Here is a 20,780-nt window from a genome sequence, read left to right on the forward strand (position 1 = left end):
AGAGATAGAGAGAGAGAGAGAGAGAGAATTTGACTATAAGAAAACCAGAGTAAAACATGTAGAACAGTGTAATTGTCAGTGTAAAGGCTTTTGGATTACGTTTAAAATCAACCTGAAATCAAACCCGACATATATTCTCTCTTTCTCTCGCACTTTAAAATCAACTCAAACCTTGTTTTTCTCACATTCGTCTTTTTAAGACTGGTTCATCACACTATCTGGCTTTAAATGTCTACTGTATAAATGATTATTACAAAATAAAACATCAGGAGTCTTTGACTGTCTGGACATCTGGACGTGCAGTGTTTGTTTGTGTGTATTTTTCTATTATTCCTGTCTTTGTTGGTGCATCAGATCTTGGTGAAACTGCATCAGACTTAGAACAGTGGAGGTCAAGGCTAAACACATTCGCACACACATACACATACACACACACACATGATGGCTGTGCTGGGAATAGCTGCAGGCTTTGGCAAGAGAGCAGCATCTCAGCTTTTATTGGCCATGCCCCTCTACTCTTGCCACACGCCCTATGTGAGTGTGTGTGCTGTTTGTTTATATAATATACTCTCTCTCTCTCTCTCGTGTCAATGAAGACCTGTTTGCTGCTGCATAAAGCAGATAAATACACTTCCATAGGCCTGTGACCTGGAACCATCTGATTTGGTTTGTTTATTTTTCATTAGTCCTCGTTTGCTCCACCTCCGCTTCTGTGTCTCTGTCCTCCCTCAGGGTGAAACTGACTTCTCCACCATCTGTCCTGCAGAGAGTGGCTGGGGATGGCCACACAGCCCTATGTTTGTGTCCAGCAGAATTGGTTATGTGAATAGAAGTGTGTGTGTGTGTGTGTGTGTGTATGTATCTATGCTTGTATGTTTGGGGACAGTGTGTCTGTGAAGGTGGGAATCAGTCTTGTGTCCTGAAGTCTTCAGTCTTGTGTCTTTGCTGGTGCCACAGATCTCCGGTGTGCTTACCTCCTTGTGACCCCCACTTCTGTTCCCTGTGGGACCCTGAGGCTGATAGGCCTCAGCAGATGTTCTTGTGTTCATGCTGGCCCCAGTGTAACTGACCTGACCCACAGCATGGAATTCGTAAGCTCTTTGCGATAACGTTTGCCTTTGCCCGTGTAATGACAGCTCGTGTGTGATATGGGGCACATCTGGAGAGCGCTCTGTTACTGTCTGAAAGGATCAAGGTATTGTCAGATCACACCTGACAGATTGGGTTGACTTTTGTGTTGTATAAATATTGCACAACAAATGAAACAAAAGCTTATGTTTTAATTGTATCTTCTTTTTTCATCTTTTCTACTGCTTTTGGAGATATCGATGATATTTTGTTCCAACAGTGACAATATCAGTACATTGTAACTTTATATTTGCTTTTTTTCCATATTTCATTACAAATATTGATTAGTTCATTCATTTGAGGCAGCAATGGTCATAAGGTTAGAGAAGCGAGCTTGAGGCCGGAGGTGTGTCGGTTCGATTCCCAGGGAATGCAGGAAAATGCTTTCATGGCTGAAGTGCCCTTGAGCAAGGAAACTAACCCCCAAACTCATCCCTGGGTAGTGAGGTGGTTGGCAGCCTCCTGCTCTGTGATTCGCTCTACATGACTCGTAAACATTTGGTACTAATTTTACTGTCATTACAGATTACTTTTTTTCATAACACTCAGAAATCAAGGGGCTTGCCATGGCTATACATCATAGGAATTATATACTACATAGTAGTATATTATACGTACTATATACTATGTTTACTACATTTGCAGTTCTAGATTGTTACGTAAAAGTTTTTATGGTTAACACTTGAGTATTTTCTGACTGCATAACTAAAGGAAATTAAATTATACTGTAGGTCTATATAAAGTTACTCTGTAAACAGCCTGGTCTTTTCACTATGAACACTTGTGCACCTACATTATTGTATTAGCCATCAACAAATACATTACCATCATCTTTTTACTTTTTTTTTCTTGTGTGAGTGTGTGTGTCTGTGTGTGTGTGTGTGTGAGAGAGAGAGAGAGAGAGAGAGAGAGAGAGGGGGGGGGGGCAATGACCTCTAGCTTATTGACCCAGAACAAACTTAACAGCTACTCATAGCTACTGATGCATGGGCACTCACTCACTCACTCACTCACTCATTTTCTTACTCTCTCTCTCTCTCTCTCTCTCTCTCTCTCTCACACACACACACACACACACACACACACAAAGAGTGAATGAGATGCCCCCTGGCTGTCCATGGTTCTAGGTCCTCCCTACTCACAACACTAAAATACCACAAGCAAATACTTGTGACATACTACTAGCACTACACTGGAAGCATATAACCATCTCTCTCATAAAATGTTGCTTCTAGAGAAAGCTTAAGTCACACTCATGTATTCTCTAATGTTTCATCAGCCCTGGGGTTGTTTCAGAATAAATCTTAACACTTTCAACAGAACAAACTTCAGCTCTGATTGTTCTAAAACACAACGATTTAAGAAGAATTACTCAATATTCCCCTTCAAATACGGAGGCATATTCTTTTAATAAAGGAATTGTTCACTGAGAAGTCACATTCACACAGTTGTCCCTTTGCCACAAACAGAGCAGATCAGCCAAGTAATGTTTGGTGTCCAGAGTTTGCTTCATTAGTTTTACATGAAGCTGAGGCCACAGTGAATAATGTCTTGGAACTGGGTTGATTTAAATGTTCCATGTGAAGAAAATACACAACATCAAAGTGATGGATGGCACAGAGGCACTACGGGGAAAACACTCCAGGGTGTTGCGAGTCTAGGGTTTATTCCATGCCTCTGGCCACAGTCTGTGGAAGATTTGGACCATTCTCATTTTGCTTCCAAGGGTTTCCATGTCTCTAGGTGCTCTGATTTCCTCTCACAGTCCAAAACACATATTGGTAGGTCACCTGGATAAGCAAAATTATCCATAGGTTGAGTCAGTGAGTGTGTGTTGCCCTGCAATGGATGATTGTAAGACTATGTGTGGGTTGGGATGGGAGAGGAATCAAAAGATGAATGATTTATGAACATAAAAATTAAAATGAACAATGATTTTTACTGATTTTAGAGCATTTATAATGGTCTTTTTTTGTTGTTGATGGTGGTGTATTTTATAATTATTATTTATTATTATTTTTCTATAGTAACAATACTTAGTTTCTAGTAGAATCTAAGTATGATGGACCCAATTACCATCTAAGGTACATTCAAAGCTACATTAGTCTCAAAACTACAGATGAAAATTTTGGACTACAAATGTGTCTTGGTTTGTTACTGGATATTTTTTGGAGGGGAAACTATTACTTCAAGTCCTCTCCAGGACATGAAAATGTGATTCAGTGAGTCATCAGGCTGTTTCAAAATACACCCTCTACTTTACAGCAGCGCATTACTTATTATTCGGCAAATGGGGCATTAAGCCTGTCCCAGCTGAGTCACACATTTTGAAGGCTGGTTCTTACCTACTGCGGACAGGGACGCGGCACAGCTGTGTCTCTGCAACTAGGTCCCAATGCTGGCGCCATAAACAACACACACACACCCACACACACATATATACATATACACCCCCCTGCCCTGCTACAGTTGGGACGCACGGCATGACAAGCGGCCGTGGGTATGGAGTGGACGATACCAATCTCCGCTGCATTTTGGGGGTGGATATCACTCACTCACTTTTAATTTCTTCAGTGCAGAACTCACACGTTCCGCGCAGTCTCTGACGAGGAGCGTCCTCCAGCTTAATCACTGTCTGTGGTCTTTATCCTGGTATTTACTTCCACATCTGTGCCGCCCCTTTTTATCTCAGTTGGGTCACTCCACCCGCCTCTTCCACATGTTTCTGTGAGTTGTTCACTCTCTCCAGAGCTGCTGCAGTTTCCCAGGTTTTTCATCAGAGCCGCTGCAGCGGGACAAAGAACCGAACGGAATTAGGCTACCGATCTCAGCTTGGATTAAACTCTCTCTCTCCGGACGGAATTAGCAGGTTTGAGACTTACACGGGTGAGTTTCACGCTGGCGTTTACCTTTCCTTCGATACTGAACATTAAAAGCTTTGAAGTTGGTTGTGTGGGTGGGGGGGGTCTCACAGTTTAGAGCCCCGGGACTCAACGTGGCAGTGTGGAAACTGGCAGCAACTACTACTCATTAGCAGTGAAACTGGGATCGTTCCGGACACCTCTTGAACGAATGGGTTCGTGTGTCCCCGTCACCTCGACTTTCCCGCAGAAGAGTGCGACCGAGCGGGAGGAGTTGGAGCCTCTCCGCTTCTCTCTCACCCTCCCGGGTTTTCCCCTGTTCCTCAGCCAGGCAGAATGAGGTTTTAAAGGAAAGGCAAGACGCAGCACTGAGTTCAGAGGGTCTCTCAGCTCTAAACCTTTTCTACTTGAAGACTTTAAAAACATCCCGTTGTTACTTATGGTACAAAGAGAAAAATAAATGTCTGCCCGCTTAATTTGAACTCAGCTTGGAAATGCGCTTTTCCCTCAGGGAACAGTATGAGCCTAACCGTGGTCGTGTTTTCAGAGGTCCACTCTTAACCTTGCTTGTTAATGTTTACTGGGTCAGTACTAACGTTAACCTTTGAGGTCGGTGTACTTTCAAATTAGCATTTAATATTGAGTAAGTCTAAGTCTAAAGAACCACCATCTAAATAACGCTAAATGAGCTCACAGGTTTGGGGAGTGTTAAAACTGCCTTATTAGGTATGGATAGTGTTAAACTCGCCTGTAGAACTGTGTAATGTTCGTCTTTGGGACTGGATATTAAACCACACTATGAGGTATGGGTAATGATAATCTTGCCTTTAGGGCTGAAGAGTGTTAAACAACCCCTTAAGGTATGGACAATGTTAAACCGTCTGGAAAGTCTTAAAGTGTCTCATAAACAATGGGTAATTTTATCACGAAGCACAACATGACAAACACTGAGTGGAACATTTCAAAAGCACAGTACTTAACTACAGAAATGCAAGAATTATTTGTTTATGACATTAAATTGTGGGACAGCATGAGAATAAAACATGGAGTATATTCATTTCTCAGTCTGGATTTTCAAGTTTCGTAATATCTCTCAACCCTTCCTCTTTCTCTCAACCTCTCTTTTTCTCTCCCTCTTTCTCTTTCTCTGGGTCCAGGCTCAGTTTCTGTGGCCAAATGGCTCCAGGACTGAGGAATGTTCACTATTTCCTCTCTGTAATAGTAGCATGCTGCTGTTCTTCACCACTCTCAACCAGCAGCTGCTCTGGACAAATCTCATCCAGCAATGCTGGTTAGGAGTCCTGCAGCTTCTCATCAACTTTTTTTTTTTTGTCCCAGAATCTTACTCAAAACACTCTATTTATATTTAGGCTGCACAATATATCGTTTCAGCATCGTCATCATAACATGAGCAATAGTCTGATCACAGGATGTGCAGTGTCAGGTTAAGTAACTTCATTGATGCCTCATACAAAAGGAAGTACACACATGCACAATGCATTGAATATCATTATATGTTAGATTACTGATTATTGCTAGGATTGATAGAAAAGTATTATGAATACAGTGGGCTCAATGTGACTTAGCAATATGGTGAAAATTCAGTTAATTGCAGTATTGTGCCGACCTGACTTACGCTGCATGTGTGCTAGAAGGGTTTTGTATTTATTTATGTATTTATTGTATATTCTGGATTCAGTGTTTTATGTTCTTACATAAACTGTAGCATTATGGTCCTTTATTGAACATAGACCACTGTTTTTATTTTTATGGATTAAAGTTTTCTCAGCTTTCCCACCTCAGGATAATGAAAAGAATCCTGGATTAAAATTGACACATCCTATTCAAACTGTGATGTAAATACTGTGAATGTGTGTTTGAGTTGGTGCTAGTTTTGATTTGGCATGAGTGTTGAGTTTTTGTGGTTTAAGCAGCTGTTCAGCAGCAGGGCATCATCAGTATCACCGTTTCAAACCTCAACACAATGATCTTATTCCATTTTAGGCTTATTTATTATTAATCAAAGTTTAAATAAATAAGTGAAATCATCCCCTGTAACTACTCTGAAACTAATATGTAGGTTTTGTTGTTATGAAAGTGAAGAATTGAAGAGTGGACCATACATGGACAGAATGAAGTTTAGGGTTAGGGTTCTGAGCTAAGAATATATTGCAGTTACTCTCAAGATTGTGTTTAATCTCTGCTTTGAATATTCTGAACATTGCAGCTGTCTGCAGAGTCAAAGAGGAAGCTGTAGTCTGCGTCTTACTTTCATCTTTTCTGTAGTTCCCTCTTTTGATCTCTTCACATTTCAGAGACTGTGTTTGTTTTTAGGAACAGTAGAGAGGTGGTGTGTCTTTTTTAGTTCAGTCTTACTGATCATAAAAGCTGCGTGGTGTCTGCCAAGATGGAAATGTCATCATTTTTTCTCAGTGTTTTGACCTTCAGAATGCATTACTGTGACTGAAATATTGCTAATTTCACATCCCGAGTTCAATCTGTGTTCCTGTGTGTCATACTGACTGTATGTATTACAGATTATTATAATATTGTATACTATAGCTCATTTATTTTCTTTACAAATGAGGTCTACTGTTATATCATCAAAATAAAATATAGTAGCTTTAATATTTTGTTTTGTAAAATATATAAATATAAACATATAGTGTTAGAATGTGTACTATAACACCCCCTTTATCAAAACCACACCACTATAATATTACCGTGTATAATTTTTAATGTAAATATGCAAATTACAGAAAATAATACATAAAGTTAGGTAACCTATTAACTAATAAGTTTAGTTTGTGGATACAATGAAGTGATTCTCAGGGCCTTGTGCTAGTGTAGAGTCACAAGTGGGTTTTGTTTTCTGTTATTTTTCCTCAAGTGAAGCTGGAGTAGTGTATCAGATTTGCTTTGTTAATGGACCAGTAATGTGTGTATATATATATATATATATGTGTGTGTGTGTGTCTCTTATCCACCTGTGTAAGAGACTCCCCAGGAAACGGGTCATTCCCCAACCCTCCTCCCGCTTCCCTCCTTTTTTCCCACTTCCTTTCTTTTTTCAGCCTCAGGATGTTTTTCATTGTTTAGCTTTTCTTCTTTTGTGGAAGGAGTCTGTGTGTGTGATCATTACGTCTCACCTGACGCTTAAACCATGAGTGTTTTAAAAGAAAACATTTGCTGATTGGACCAATCAGGAGGCTTGTGGGGTGATGGGTGGGTTTACCCCAACATGGGTTGTGTTTAGCACGAATGAAGCGTATCAAACTACTTTGGGAGTGCTCTTGTTGAGAATGTGGGACTACTATAATTCTGTGTGTTGTTTTACAGTAATGCACACTTCTTTACAAGTACTTTCATCCACCATGTAGCTGCAGTTGTTATTTAAAATAAATGTTTTTGCAAATCAACAATTATTAATGTTTTTAAAAAAAACATGTAGAATGACATCTAATAAAATTCTTAAATGAGGCTAATGTGATAAAAGACTGTTATAATGAAAGGTACAAAGATTTCTTTGCCACTCTCAGAGAAAAAAAAAAGAATAAAATGGCCTGGGCACCCAGGTACAGGTACGCTTTTTATATAATTAAAATAAATAGGGAAATGGCACAGAATCGGAAAATGGGTAGTTATCCTTTTTTAAATTTCAGGAGTGGAAATGGAAAACCAAATGCCATCATTATTGTTTTTTTTTATTATCTGTAAACCACTGTTTTTTTTTTTCTTTTTTTCCCCTGTTCGATAAAGTGACTGCCTTACTGCCCAGTTCATCTTGCTAATTCCAATTGCCACATTTAGCTAGCTCATTTGCCTTTTCAGTCAAAACTTCTATTGACGCCAGGTATTTTGTTTTGCAGAGGTGATGCCGTTGGCAATCATTATGTGATGTGACATGCCCTGCTGTTTCTTCATGGGCAGGAGCTTGTGCTGTTGGAGAATTTACCTAATGTTAAAATGCCTTACTATACAAATATATTGAACATGACATTGCAAAATATTTATTCTGTAGCATACCTTCAGTATTAAAAATATATGATACATTATTCCCAGCAGATGCTATAAAGGGGCGGCACGATGGCGCAGCAGGTAGTGTCGCTGTCACACACCTCCAGGGTCCTGGGGTTGTGCGTTCGAGCCCTGCTCCGGGTGTCTGTCTGTGAGGGGTTTGGTGTGTTCTCCCCGTGTCTGTGTGGGTTTCCTTCTACGGTCCAAGAAACCCTCATTGGAAGGTGGATTGGTTTCTCAAAAGTGTCCATAGGTTTGAGTGAATGTGTGAGGTTTGAGAATGTGTCTGGCGCTCCCTCCAGGGTGTGTTCCCCCTTGCTCCCAGTTATTCAGGGTAGGCTCCAGACCCACCACGACCCTGAACTGGATAAACGATTGCAGACAATGAATGAATGGAAAAGATGCTATAATGCTGATTTGGATGATATAATAATTGAGGAATTTTAATAGTTTTTGATGTTATCATTTTCTTGATACTGTTCTTCTTTTCAGTGATTATAGGAGTAATAAACCAAAATAAATATATTATTATTTTTATAATTTATGTTGAATTAAGAGGTGGCACGGTGGTGCAGCAGGTAGTGTCGCAGTCACACAGCTCAAGGGACCTGGAGGTTGTGGGTTCGAGTCCTGCTCCGGGTGACTGTCTGTGAGGAGTTTGGTGTGTTCTTCCTGTGTTCGCGTGGGTTTCCTCCCACGGTCAAAACCACACGTTGGTAGGTGGATAGGCTACTCAAAATTGTCTGTAGGTGTGAATGTGTGTGTTGTCCTGTGAAGGACTGGTACCCCCTCCGGGGTGTATTCCTGCCTTGTGCCCTGTGATTCCGAGTAGGCTCTGGACCCGCCACAACCTTGAACTGGATAAGGGTTATAGATAATGAATGAAGTAATGAAGGATGAATGTTGAATTAACTAATAGAAGTGGTCAGGAAATCTTGTTAAATTTAGTTGCTTAATTTTTATTACCACTTATTCCTCAGAGGAAAGTCTTAATCACGGTCATGTGTAGGAGATCTTAAACGCTATACAGTTTGTGCTGATTTGGTCTTTAAGGTCTGGACCTGGCTAATCATTTTCAGACCATTGGGTGGATGATACTTTAGAAGTTGTTATAAAGCTGTGTACAGTCACATGGAACTCTACAACCCAGTGGCCTGGGTCAAACTGGAGGAACATATTGGCAGTGTGGTGTGTTTCATCCATGTAGAAATATTCTGCCCTGATGCCAGACGCCTGGGAGTGTGGTTCTGTATTTCATTCTGGAAGTGTTCAGATTGCCAGGATAATTTTAGCAGTCTTAGCTATAAACTCACTGCTGTTGAAATAACTCTTGTAGCAATCAATGGGCCTGATAATTGTAAACAGTAATAATTTAAGCTTTCTGACCTCCTAATTATTCAGGAGAACTAGATGTAGAAGTAGATATTGTTGACTAAAACACAGACATTTTATTAATCCCCAAAATAAAATTTGTAGGCAGTGGTTGCAGAAAAGCACATAACTTTAATTACACCACAAACTGGACTACACTAATAATACATACTGGAAATCTAAGATTGGTTTTAAAATGTTTACTTAGTTGTTGCATGATTATTTTCAGCACCGTGTAGAGGCATCCATCCAGACCGACTGACAGTTATAATCATGTTAAAAGAAGCACAGTTAGAAGTCTTTAGCTAGGACCCTTATTGCTGGTGTGTGGTGTGCTTACCTGATCTGCTGCATTGAAATGATCACTACACACCAAGTGCTTATTGTGATACTGTGTCTGAACCATAAGTCAAACAGGAACTGTTAACATCTTTCAACAAGAAAAAGGAAGACCTGGTGTTCCTGTTGTTCAGTCAGGCTGCTGCAGGAACGTTCTGAACTGGATAATGGACACCAGTGAAAGCAATGAATATATTTTAACTATAGACCATTAACTGCAGAAGCAACCTCTACTTAGACCTGCTTCAGTACGATGAGGCAGAGAGAGTTTCAGCTGAACACCTCGTGTAGACTTATACAAGAAATATTCTTTATTGGAAAAAAAAAAATCTAAAACATAATCTTGCATTAATGAATGGTTTTCTTTCTCAGGGGAAAATATGGGTATTGATGTCAATGTTACATTCAAAGCATCAATATAATATTTAACCTCCTAAGACTCCAGGCAAATTGCAGCCTAAGAACTGTTATTTAGTAACTGCATGGACTACAAATGCAAAGTAGTATATATTTTTGAAGTGAAAACCATGTTATAAAAGCTTGAAACCAACAGCAAATCCTTAACATTTTAGTGTTAACCACAATGCATATTTTGTGTGCTCAAATTAGCGTGTAGCATTTGTAGGACCGTAATATACAAATATTCTAATGCAACAATGAAAGGAGTGGCTGTAAATGTGGCTTTCATTGGAATGTTATTGTTTTCTATTTTATTCTATCGCAGCACTTAATATTCAAACAATATTCAAAATGGTGCTGTGCTCTAGCGCCTAGCCACAAGCTAACACATTGGCCAGACACATCAGTACTACAGTTTAATCAGATACTGTTATAGAATTATACAACACGTTACGTGGTCTTATCATATTACTAGTGACTTTTTTGTGTCATTTGAATTTACTTGTTGCTATATTGGCTTCTATTGCATGCAGTGTCACTTTGCTCTTTCATTAATTTTCTTTCATTTCATTATTTTGGGCTTCATGATGGTACAACAGGTAGCGTCACACACTCCTGGGCACTGGGGTTGTGCGTTTGAGCCGCATTCTGACTAACTACCTGTGAGCGGATTGGTGTGTCCTCTCCGTGTCCTATATCTGTAGGTGAATTGGCTTCTCAAATTGTCCATAGGTATGAGTGAATGTGTGAGCGTGTTGCCCTGTGATGGTGATTATGGGTCGGCTCCAGACACACAGTTAATCTAAACTGAATAATCGGTTACAATCAATTAATGAATTTAATTACTTTTTGTTTTGTTCTGTAAGAAGAATTATTCATATATAGAAAGACTTGCCAAGACACAGCCGGGGTTGATGTTCATTAGTGTGAACTGTGACTGAAACATTTACAAGAAAGGCAATTAAAAACAATCAATCCAAAATACAGAATGCCATTTGATGGGCTCTCATATCCCTGCAACTTCAAATAACAGAATTAGTTATGAATGCATTTAGAAAAATTTCATGGTGTAATTTAACAGGAATGGGAAAACATGGTAAGCTCAAAGCTGCTTTGTCTTTTTTTTTTAAACCACAGGGTGTAACTTCTTAACACAGATGGACTGAGAGCCACATTATGAATGGTCAAAAGCATGTGTGTGTTTGTGCGTTGCAAATAAAGTGCTGGGCTCTTTGAGAGGGGAGTCACAGTATGTAACTCTTGGCTTGCATTCTTTATCGAAGCATGTTGGGACATGTTAATATAATGCATGTGTTTTTTTTCCATTTTTTATTTTCCCTCTCTTGTTCCTTTGGTTGCCCTATTTTTCTTTCTTCTGTCTATGCCTCTTTCTCTACCTTCTCCCTCTCCTTTTCTCCTACACATGGTTTCCAGATGTCTTATTATTAAATCACATGTTCTTACTGGGTCACGTTTCTGTTAGCAGCAGGGGAGCAGAGTAAGAGATGTGTTAATATCACACCTAGACTCCAAAAGTTTAACTTCATGGCATGTAAAAAGACAAAGGAATTCTGAATCAGAAAATGTAATTGTGTGTGTGTTTCAGATTGGGTAAGAAATAACAGAATATCCAATGACTTAATTATCCTAAAATTTAATTTATATCAAAACTGAGGTCCCAATTATGAAGGTAATCATTAAAGATGCATATTTGCCTGAATTTGCATTTGACTATTTGTATCACTTAAGAGTTTCCATTTGAGATTCCTTTTGTGGGCCTCAGTCCTTGACTCCTTTAGTGTGTAGTTCTAGGAAAGCCAGCAAGGAAGAAAGATTGTAATCTGGAGGGTTTGTCCACTAATGTGACCAACTGGAATCCCTGATAGGGATAGATAAGGGACATGCTGGGCTCCCACAGTAATTAAACGCATGTAGAAAATGACAGGAAGTGAAGGTATAAACCCAGTTACCAAAGTTAACACACAGTGGGCATGTGTAGGGTGTTCCTTTTTTGTCATTTTACAACATACAAAGAAATGTGTCTTATGCATTTAACCCATCTATGGCAGTCATCACACACACACACAGTAATGCACTAGGGGCTGTGAACACACACCCAGAGCGGTGGGCAGCCATCCTCAGTGCCTGGGGAGCGTTTTGGGGTTCATTATCTTGCTCAGGGGCACTTCAGCCATATTCCTGTGGGTCCTGGGGATCAAACCGGCAACCTTCCAGTACCAAGCCCAGTCCTCTAATCTTTAGGCCAAGGTTGCCCCCCGTGTTAAAAGTCTGCTGCTTCCCCACATTGCAGGTTTGCCTGCTCATACACTCCACAGATGACAACCGACCATCATGTGGTGTTTTTCCGCTACATGGTATCTACTCTACTGTACTCAATTGGTACCCCATTATAAAGTACGACCGCCCCTCACACACACACACACACACACAAACACACACAAATAAAACAAACAAAAAAAAAGTTTAGCTTTTGGATTGAACAGCTCTGTGCCCCAATTCAGACAGATCAGTGTCATTTTTTTCATTCTTTATTGCATATCTCTAACTCCAGGGAACATACGAACTTCTTCAAAAGACCATGGAATAATTTTACGAGTTGCCGTTGTTAGCTGCATTCAAAACAAATGTGATATTTCCTGTACCTTGGAGATTTTACAAATGTCAAGTTTGTGGTAGAGGCCTGCATTTTGTTGTGATTTTTTTTGGTTTGTGAAGTCTTTCTGACCAATCAGAGCAGCCAATCAGGTTCACATACACGTTACAACTAAATTCAGCTCGCTTGGAAACAGGAGTGAGCAGGAAAAAAGTGAACCTGATTCCAGGTACCATATTTACCTAATGGAAAAAAAAAATGTAAAAGTCGAGTAGAGTAGGTACCATGCAGTGAAAAAATGCTGTTATATACATGACATGCTATGTCAGTATCATTTACACTCTGACCGACATTCCGCACTGCTATCTGTACACACTTTTACACACTAGTAAACAATAAGGATGATTACGGATACTCTATTATTCAGTTAACCATTCAGAGCCTGAGTTCACACTTAAGGTGTACGTATTGTACTTCACTATTATGAAATATGAGTGTCTTAACTTGAGAATGTTGCCATTTTTGGTCTTTTTATTATGAGTCCAAATGAGAAGACATCAGACACTCACAGCAGTCTCAAGTCTGACATGTGAGACTGGGTGCCTCTGTGCACTAACATAGATCTTCATTGAAGGCTTAGACCTAGGCCTATTCATTCAGTGCAAGAAAGCTAAACCTGTATGTTACAGTAAATGCACACAAAACCTGATGAATATAGTTAAAGGCACAGAGTCTGAGCTTGTGTGCATCATTTATCTCATCAGCACAGGGACAAGGTATTTGTTTCCATTCAGAGAGAAAAAGCAATGAGCACTCAGCACTTTTTTTGTAATTTAAATGTATGTTCTTTTATCCCTTTTAACTTAACTATCCAAATAAATTAAACATTGTGATGCATTTGCTATTATGATGTTGTCATATATTGATGCTTTTTCCCCTAATATATCTCGGCACTTTCTAAAGGTCTGTTGAAGTGACGTAGGAACTTTTCAGATTACTATTGACAAATATAACAAGAATTACTTTCTGTAAGCAGAAATTCTGATGTAGGAAGCACCTGTAATTTGCTCATGGATTTGTTGCAGAAGACTCAGCAGAATATTCAGAGACAGAGTTCAGCTGGAGATTTCTGTGGGTTTTTATGATGCTTGTTTGCTGAATTGCATTTCTTTGTTTCGTTAGTTCAGGCTCGTAAATTTACAGTAGACTGTATACTTGTAGACACCATCCTCAGAAAACACCCTCAGAATATTCTGTCCAAAGTGTTTTTTGATTAAAATTCTGAATGTCCCCTTTAAGGTGCCACACTTTAAGTTGCCGGCATTGTGGACTCAGACATTCAATAGTGCACACACAGCTTATACTGTTTGAACAGAAATGTGTTAAATGACCTATGGCTCGGCTGGAGCAGCTGAACATGAGCTTATGTGCAATGCCAAGCAATTAGAAGAGTATAAAACCCAGCCAGCACTGGATTGTAGAGCAGTGGGATTGCTTTCTGTATTAAGGCAAATTCACACCAAGTACAATTTTTTTCCCCTCACAATGTGATTTGTAAGGTTGTGGAACCTTCACACTAAGTCCAATGCATTTTTTTTGTCTCAACAATCATAAATCAAGGGAAAACACTGGGAGAGGAAGATGAAATTGATGGAGTAGGAACGATGGAGACTTTGTCATTTTACTTTAAACACCATATCTAAACGACTCTTATGTTTTGCTCCTTTCATTATGAAGAATTACACTTTCTTTAACCCCACAGTTTTACAATCAGTGTGTCGTTGATCTTTAAGCTGTTGTGTTCTGCTGCGAACAAGACGAGCTATTCAGCCACCATCTTGCTACTCAATTGTTTGGGCTGTAACCATGACAGCGGCTCTCTGATTGGTCGGTCTGATTTTAACGCATCAGTGAAATGCAGTAAATTGAACAGGTTCTGACACAGCATCGCAGTGTCTTGTGAAATGTGAAAGACATTATAATGCTTAATATCAGTACGTCATTAATATACTTGTTTTTGTTTTCAAAACCTGACGTGCATGTTTTTTTTTTGTTTTTTTTTTTGTCGTCCGTAACCGTTGGATTTGATGTGAAAAGGCTTTAATAGTAGAAAACCTTCCAAAAACATATGTGATGAGTTGAAGTGGTGTTCATAGGCTAGAACTTATCATCCTAACCATCAGGTCCTAACCATCCTGATATGACAGATGATTTTGTGGCTGAGTGCCATCAAAACATCACATAATTTCAGAAGATATATTGCACGAGCAGGTCTCTAGTTTATCACAAGCTGTGGACAGATGTGTCAAAACCTGTTGTAATTAGTTTAATACAAATAAACATTTAGGTTTTTTTTTTTAAGTACATTGTTAGTATGGGGCTAGTTTGACTGTTTAAGACCCTGATGTAAACACACATTAGGACTTGTATGCAGTGGGAAACTTGTACTCCCAGGTTTAAAACATAGTCTTTAAGATTTGTGACCAACTTTTGACCACAACCATCATCATGTCTGTGTGGATACAGTGGTCAAACCTGCAGTCTGACGAGGGTCCTCCAGGATCAGTGACAGCTGCTGATGTTTTGATGTTTTGATTTAGCGCGTCCATCTAAGTGAGCACATTCTCCTGAAGATGTAGCGTATGTGCTGTGTCCGGAATCAAAGGCGTCCATTGTTGGAATGAGAAGCAGATGTTAAGCTGGAATTCTCCTGACTACAGCAGTTCTCTCTCTTTCTCTCTCGCCCTCGCTGTGTATGTGCTTTCTCATTTTCACTCAGTTTCACAGACTACACAATTTTCCTGTTGCACTTTTATATATTCTTCCTTTTTCCAAAGTTTTATGAATCTGTAGTTATCTGTCATTCCCTTCCTCCCCTCTACCTTAAACCGCAGAAACTTAGGTGTTGTTTACTATTGAACTTTTTCTGTCATCCTCCTGATCTTCTAACATTCAACAGGGCACAGTAGTCACACAGATGTTCCAGACTTTATGTAAACATATATAAACCTGTATTAATGACAAGGATTAGAGGTGTGTGAGTGCATGCGCGTGCTTGCGTGTTCTGCCACGTTGTCAGCATGACTGAATGGTAGGAAGTGACTCAGATTTAGAACTAACACTCTCTCTCTCTCTCTCTCTCTCTCTCTCTCTCTTGTTTCTTCCCTTGCTAAAACTACTAAGTTTTTACTTTTTGAGTTTAGTCTTATTACAGGGAAGATCCAGATGATGGGGGAGAATGTATTTGAAGTAGGAATGAAAGTAAACCAATTTTCAAAAACAAAGAGAAGAGAAAAAGAATGCAGTATTTTACCAAAATATGTATTTCTCCACTTTCCACTTAAGGAACTATGTAGGCACTTTCCAAATAAGAAGATGGTCAGTTGTCTCTGTAGCGATGTCTGCATGAACAAGACTCTACATTGAAATATGCAGAACCATTAGCCATCAGCTACAAGATTAAAGACAGTGCTAGAAATTAGTTATAAATTGTACAGTTGTCACAGGGACACAAGGCTTGGGTGACTTAGTAAGTTTTTTTTTATATTATAATCGTCTACAGGAATATCACAGTAGTATCATGATTAAAATCTAACATTAGTCACAAATCACCATTTCTGAGCCTTACACAACCTTTTGCTTTAGATCGTCATGGGCTGCATCCCAAAACCACACACTTCTTTACCTCAAATGGTGCACTGATGAATGCACATATAATGGTGCTGCATTACTTTTTTACATGCTGTTAACCGTGAGTTACCATGGTCTTCTTTTGCAAAAACAATATACATAGCCTGGAGACATGCGCCCTGTATTGCCGACTGAAAGCAGATTGGACAGACGTGGGGTATGGAAATATTGTATGAAATGGACTGGACATTCCTGTTAATGTTGTTTTCAGAGAAGGGACATATTCAGCACCAGGTATCGGCCTGGTGTCAACAGAAAATGTGGGACTGGATATCAGAAATGCCGTCCTATAACAAATCTAACCTGAAGTACACACCCACACACACACACAGAGAGAGAGAGAGAATAATGTAATGTTTAGGTGTTCATTTTAAATGTGTTTCAAATTTAACCAAATTTTTCAGGGCTTAATGCTTGTCCAAGAATAAATATCACATTGGTTAAGTATTGGCTGATACTCAGTGTTTCCGTCTTTTAAAAATCAAAAGAAAAATATTGCTTCCTAAATATGTGATTTTGAAAGGTACCAACTTTCTCAAGAAAATATGAAAGAACATGGGAATAAATTATTGAGGAGTGCGTCTATACAGGCAGATGTTCAGGTTGTCACCAGCAAGTGAAACATTCTTTGATGGTGAGTTCAGAGCAGCAGAACAAAGTGTGTGTGTGTCATTACTCTTAGAATGTTCTTTAAAATGGAAATTTGTTCTGGTTTGTTTAAATCTCTCTCTCTCTCTCTCTCTCGCTCTTTCTTTCTCTCAACAGGGAGCTCACCAGTTGTAAAACTGGCATGTGTCTGTATGTGTGTGTGTGAGAGAGAACCGGTACCAATAGAACTCTATATTTATATGAGTTTACTGGTACCAGTTAAAGGGTGAAAGCGAGGGTGAGTGGGCGGCTCTTGGGGCGGAGCTCCGAAGAGGGGCGGAGTTTACAGGCGGAAGTTGGTCAAACATGAACAAACTGACATTCCACAACAACAAGACCATGCAGGACCGCCGCTGTGTTTGTGTGTTTCTCCCCAACGATGAAACACTTAACATCATCGTCACTGTGAGTTCACCAACCAAAGCCCACACTCATACATGACCAGTGATAAACACATCCTGACGTGTTTCTGCTGGAATGTTCAGGACTTACAACTGTTTTCAACAGTATCCACGGGAGTGTACAAACCAGTGGGAAATGTTTGACATAATGTTAAAGTGTTACCGAAAGCAGGGAAATGTCTTAATGTGTTTTACACTTTTCAGTTTCTCAGTGTTAAGACAACACCTTGCACCTTACTTTTTTGTTTCCAGGTTTTAAAATATATTTTTTTTAATGCATGAAATTAAATGCAGAGCTGTTATTTACATTATATCTTGTCCAAAAATGTATCTCCAATTTTGTTGGTTTTTAGTTTACTATATATATATATATATATATATATATATATATATATATATATATATATATATATATATATTGCTCCAGAATAAAATAAAATATTTTATATTGATTTCCATTGAAAGTTAAGAAGCTATTTTTCCTTCTCCTGTAAATTTACTATTTTTGAGGTTTATGATTTTCTTGCGAAGTTACAATTTACTTTGTATATGGATCAATAGAAAATTATCCTTAATTACTTGGTCTAAATGATAGCTGCTTTACAGTTCATTAGTTTTCCCTCTCTTTCTTCTGTAAAGTTATAATTTCTGCAGTGACACAATTCAGTTGCAGTTAATAAATAACTGAATTAGTGGTTATCGCTGATTTTATGAACTGTTCCTGGTTAATTGTTTGATTGGCCTCAGATACCTTACATGTTCATTTAATTTATTATATTATTTTTCCAGCAATAATATTATAAACATTATATCTGAATGTTTTTTAATATCTATAACTAGGTTATTATGTAAACTAGGGATTGTGTTTCTTATTTGAGCCTTTTCTAAATAATTCCTGAATGGCACACATGGTTTACTGATTTAGAGTGTCAGTGTAAACTGAGACCAGCCAGACACTAAATCTCATCAAAAGTATTGGTCTGCATTTGCTTTTTTTCAGAGCACCAAGGATATTGTTTTAGGAATTAGAGCAGGGTAGAATTAAGAGATCATGTCTATGTACCAACCACCAGTCACAGGTATCATTATATGGCTCAATACAAACACATAATAAGAATTAGTTCATCAAGAGCATTGTCAGTATCACTGGTCAAACATGTGTGGTTTGTAAATAGGTCAAGGCTATTATTAGCGATGGCTAATATTAGTATTAGAAACAGATGTTATAACAGGGTCAAATGTTTGGTTTTTTTTCGCTGCTGAATTTGGGCCATGTTCCTCTCTCTCAGGTGAAGACTTTGTGTCAGGAATTGTTGGTGCAAGTGTGTGATCTGCTTCGACTGAAGGACTGTCATCTGTTTGGCCTAACCGTTGTTCAGAGTAAGATGTGAAAATGTTCATGACCTTCTCCTTAAATTAAATATCCCAATATTATGTGTATTATGTGTATATATGCATGTGTTTGTGTGAAATGTAATGTAACTTACAAGGTGGTGTTTTTTCAGACAATGAGCACATCTATATGGAGCTGGGACAAAAGCTGTCAAAATATTGCCCAAAAGAGTGGAAACGAGAGGCTAGCAGGGTAACATCTCTCTCTCTCTCTCACACACACACACACACACACACACACGCTTGCAGATTTTGTCATATTCATCACATAAAAATATAGATAACCATTGGCATCTGTTAAAAATTTTGAAGATTTAAAATTAAAGACTTTAATTTGCTTATTCTGTGACTGAAATGGAAAATCTCTGTAGCCTTTTTTTGTGGTAAATAATAATAGAATTAATTTTGTTTTTAAATTTGTCTGATGACCATCATAGCTTGGCTTTATTAAATTATAGATCAGTGAGTAACTGTCATTGCTGGTTGATAATACATGCATTGTGATATTATGTGCATAGTGCATTTGACTATGGCATCTTGGGTATTTTAGTGACAAAATGCTGATGAACAAAAACATGAAAACAGTAAATAAAATAATGAATTTGGCCAGACTGTTGAGGAATATAATTCTGCATTACTCTTGTTTTCAGCCAGAATGCCCTTTAAATGCCATATGTCTTTTTCTATTTAAAGGGAATTGATCAATTCGGACCTCCAATGATCGTACACTTCAGAGCTCAGTACTATGTGGAGAATGGCAGGCTTATCAGGTAAAAGATGTAACACATATCACATATTATTTTTGTTGTCGTTCACGGTACTGTTGTGTTCTCCCACTTTGGATACTGAGATGTTTTTAAAATAATGGTAGTACTATAGCCATTCTTTTAGGGTATTTTTATGTTTATATATTGAACTTTACCAGTGCAAGCTGAACTCAAATCTGAAATCTCTCTCTCTCTCTCTCTCTGACCCATGTGCAGCGATCGTACAGCAAGGTATTACTATTACTGGCATTTACGGAAGCAGGTGTTACAGTCACAGTGTGTGCAGCGAGAGGAGGCCTACTTCCTGCTGGCTGCGTTTGCTCTGCAGGCTGACCTAGGGAATTTCAAACGGAACAAGCACTTTGGCTCCTACTTCCAGCCTGAAGCATACTTCCCTTCCTGGGTGAGCTTTGTACACTGTACCCTATATTTTGTACCCTATACACCCTCTGCTACAAGAATCCACATTTGGATTTCTCTAATACCATCACATCTAGTACCTACATCGTACGTAGTTGCCTTCTGAGACCTTACCAAATTTCTCCTTTCTTTATGTGCAGTAAACTGATTATCTCTGTCTATTTTGTGGATTTGTATTTTCATACACAGACATTCAAATTTATCATACTAAACCTGCCCAGTAGTTCCCAGCTTAGGGATGTTTAGGACTTGAGTAGGAGGTCCCAAAAGTCAAAAGAGAATGTAGAAATTCAGCATCTCTTCCAAAAGCTGGAACTCTGGGCACTTTTGCATTTGACACAGTATCTAGCCCAGTTTGTGAGATGCAGTCCAATAATACATTTTGTACATGAAGTCAGTCAGTAGGACTGTAATTGATGAGCCCTTGTGTTTGCAATATATTTTACTTTACACAGAAAAACTTACCAGTAAGTAGGTGTCATTAAAATGTGAAAACATAACAATTTATATAAACTCATATGAATTACAGCATCTCATTTTCTACAGTGAAATGCTGTATCTTTATTCATTTGTTCTTACTTGTATATCACTTCATTACAGTTAATGGGTGTAAATTTGTAACTAATCCTCAACTGCCCCTTTTTAAGCCAGTCTTTTCAGTTCTGTCGCTCTCATCCAGGCTCCCTCAGGCTAATTAAAAGATGTGAAGAAATGTGGTAGAGGCCCATCACTG

The 20,780-nt window shown here is 38.7% G+C and overlaps 1 protein-coding gene across 1 annotated transcript in view; it reads left to right on the top strand.

Annotated features, from left to right (window-relative positions):
* Positions 1-3,737: 3,737 nt before the first annotated feature.
* The window catches only part of frmd6 (FERM domain containing 6), a 29,069-nt gene continuing 12,026 nt past the window's right edge, over positions 3,738-20,780 (top strand). Inside the window, exons 1-6 of the mRNA XM_066679326.1 lie at positions 3,738-4,014; positions 17,185-17,472; positions 18,758-18,848; positions 18,974-19,053; positions 19,554-19,630; positions 19,844-20,030. Coding sequence (XP_066535423.1) covers positions 17,374-17,472; positions 18,758-18,848; positions 18,974-19,053; positions 19,554-19,630; positions 19,844-20,030 — 534 coding nt within the window. The 5' untranslated portion in view covers positions 3,738-4,014; positions 17,185-17,373. The remainder of the gene's footprint in view (positions 4,015-17,184; positions 17,473-18,757; positions 18,849-18,973; positions 19,054-19,553; positions 19,631-19,843; positions 20,031-20,780) is intronic.

Source organism: Hoplias malabaricus, chromosome 8 (assembly GCF_029633855.1).
Source record: "Hoplias malabaricus isolate fHopMal1 chromosome 8, fHopMal1.hap1, whole genome shotgun sequence".
NCBI lineage: Eukaryota > Metazoa > Chordata > Actinopteri > Characiformes > Erythrinidae > Hoplias > Hoplias malabaricus.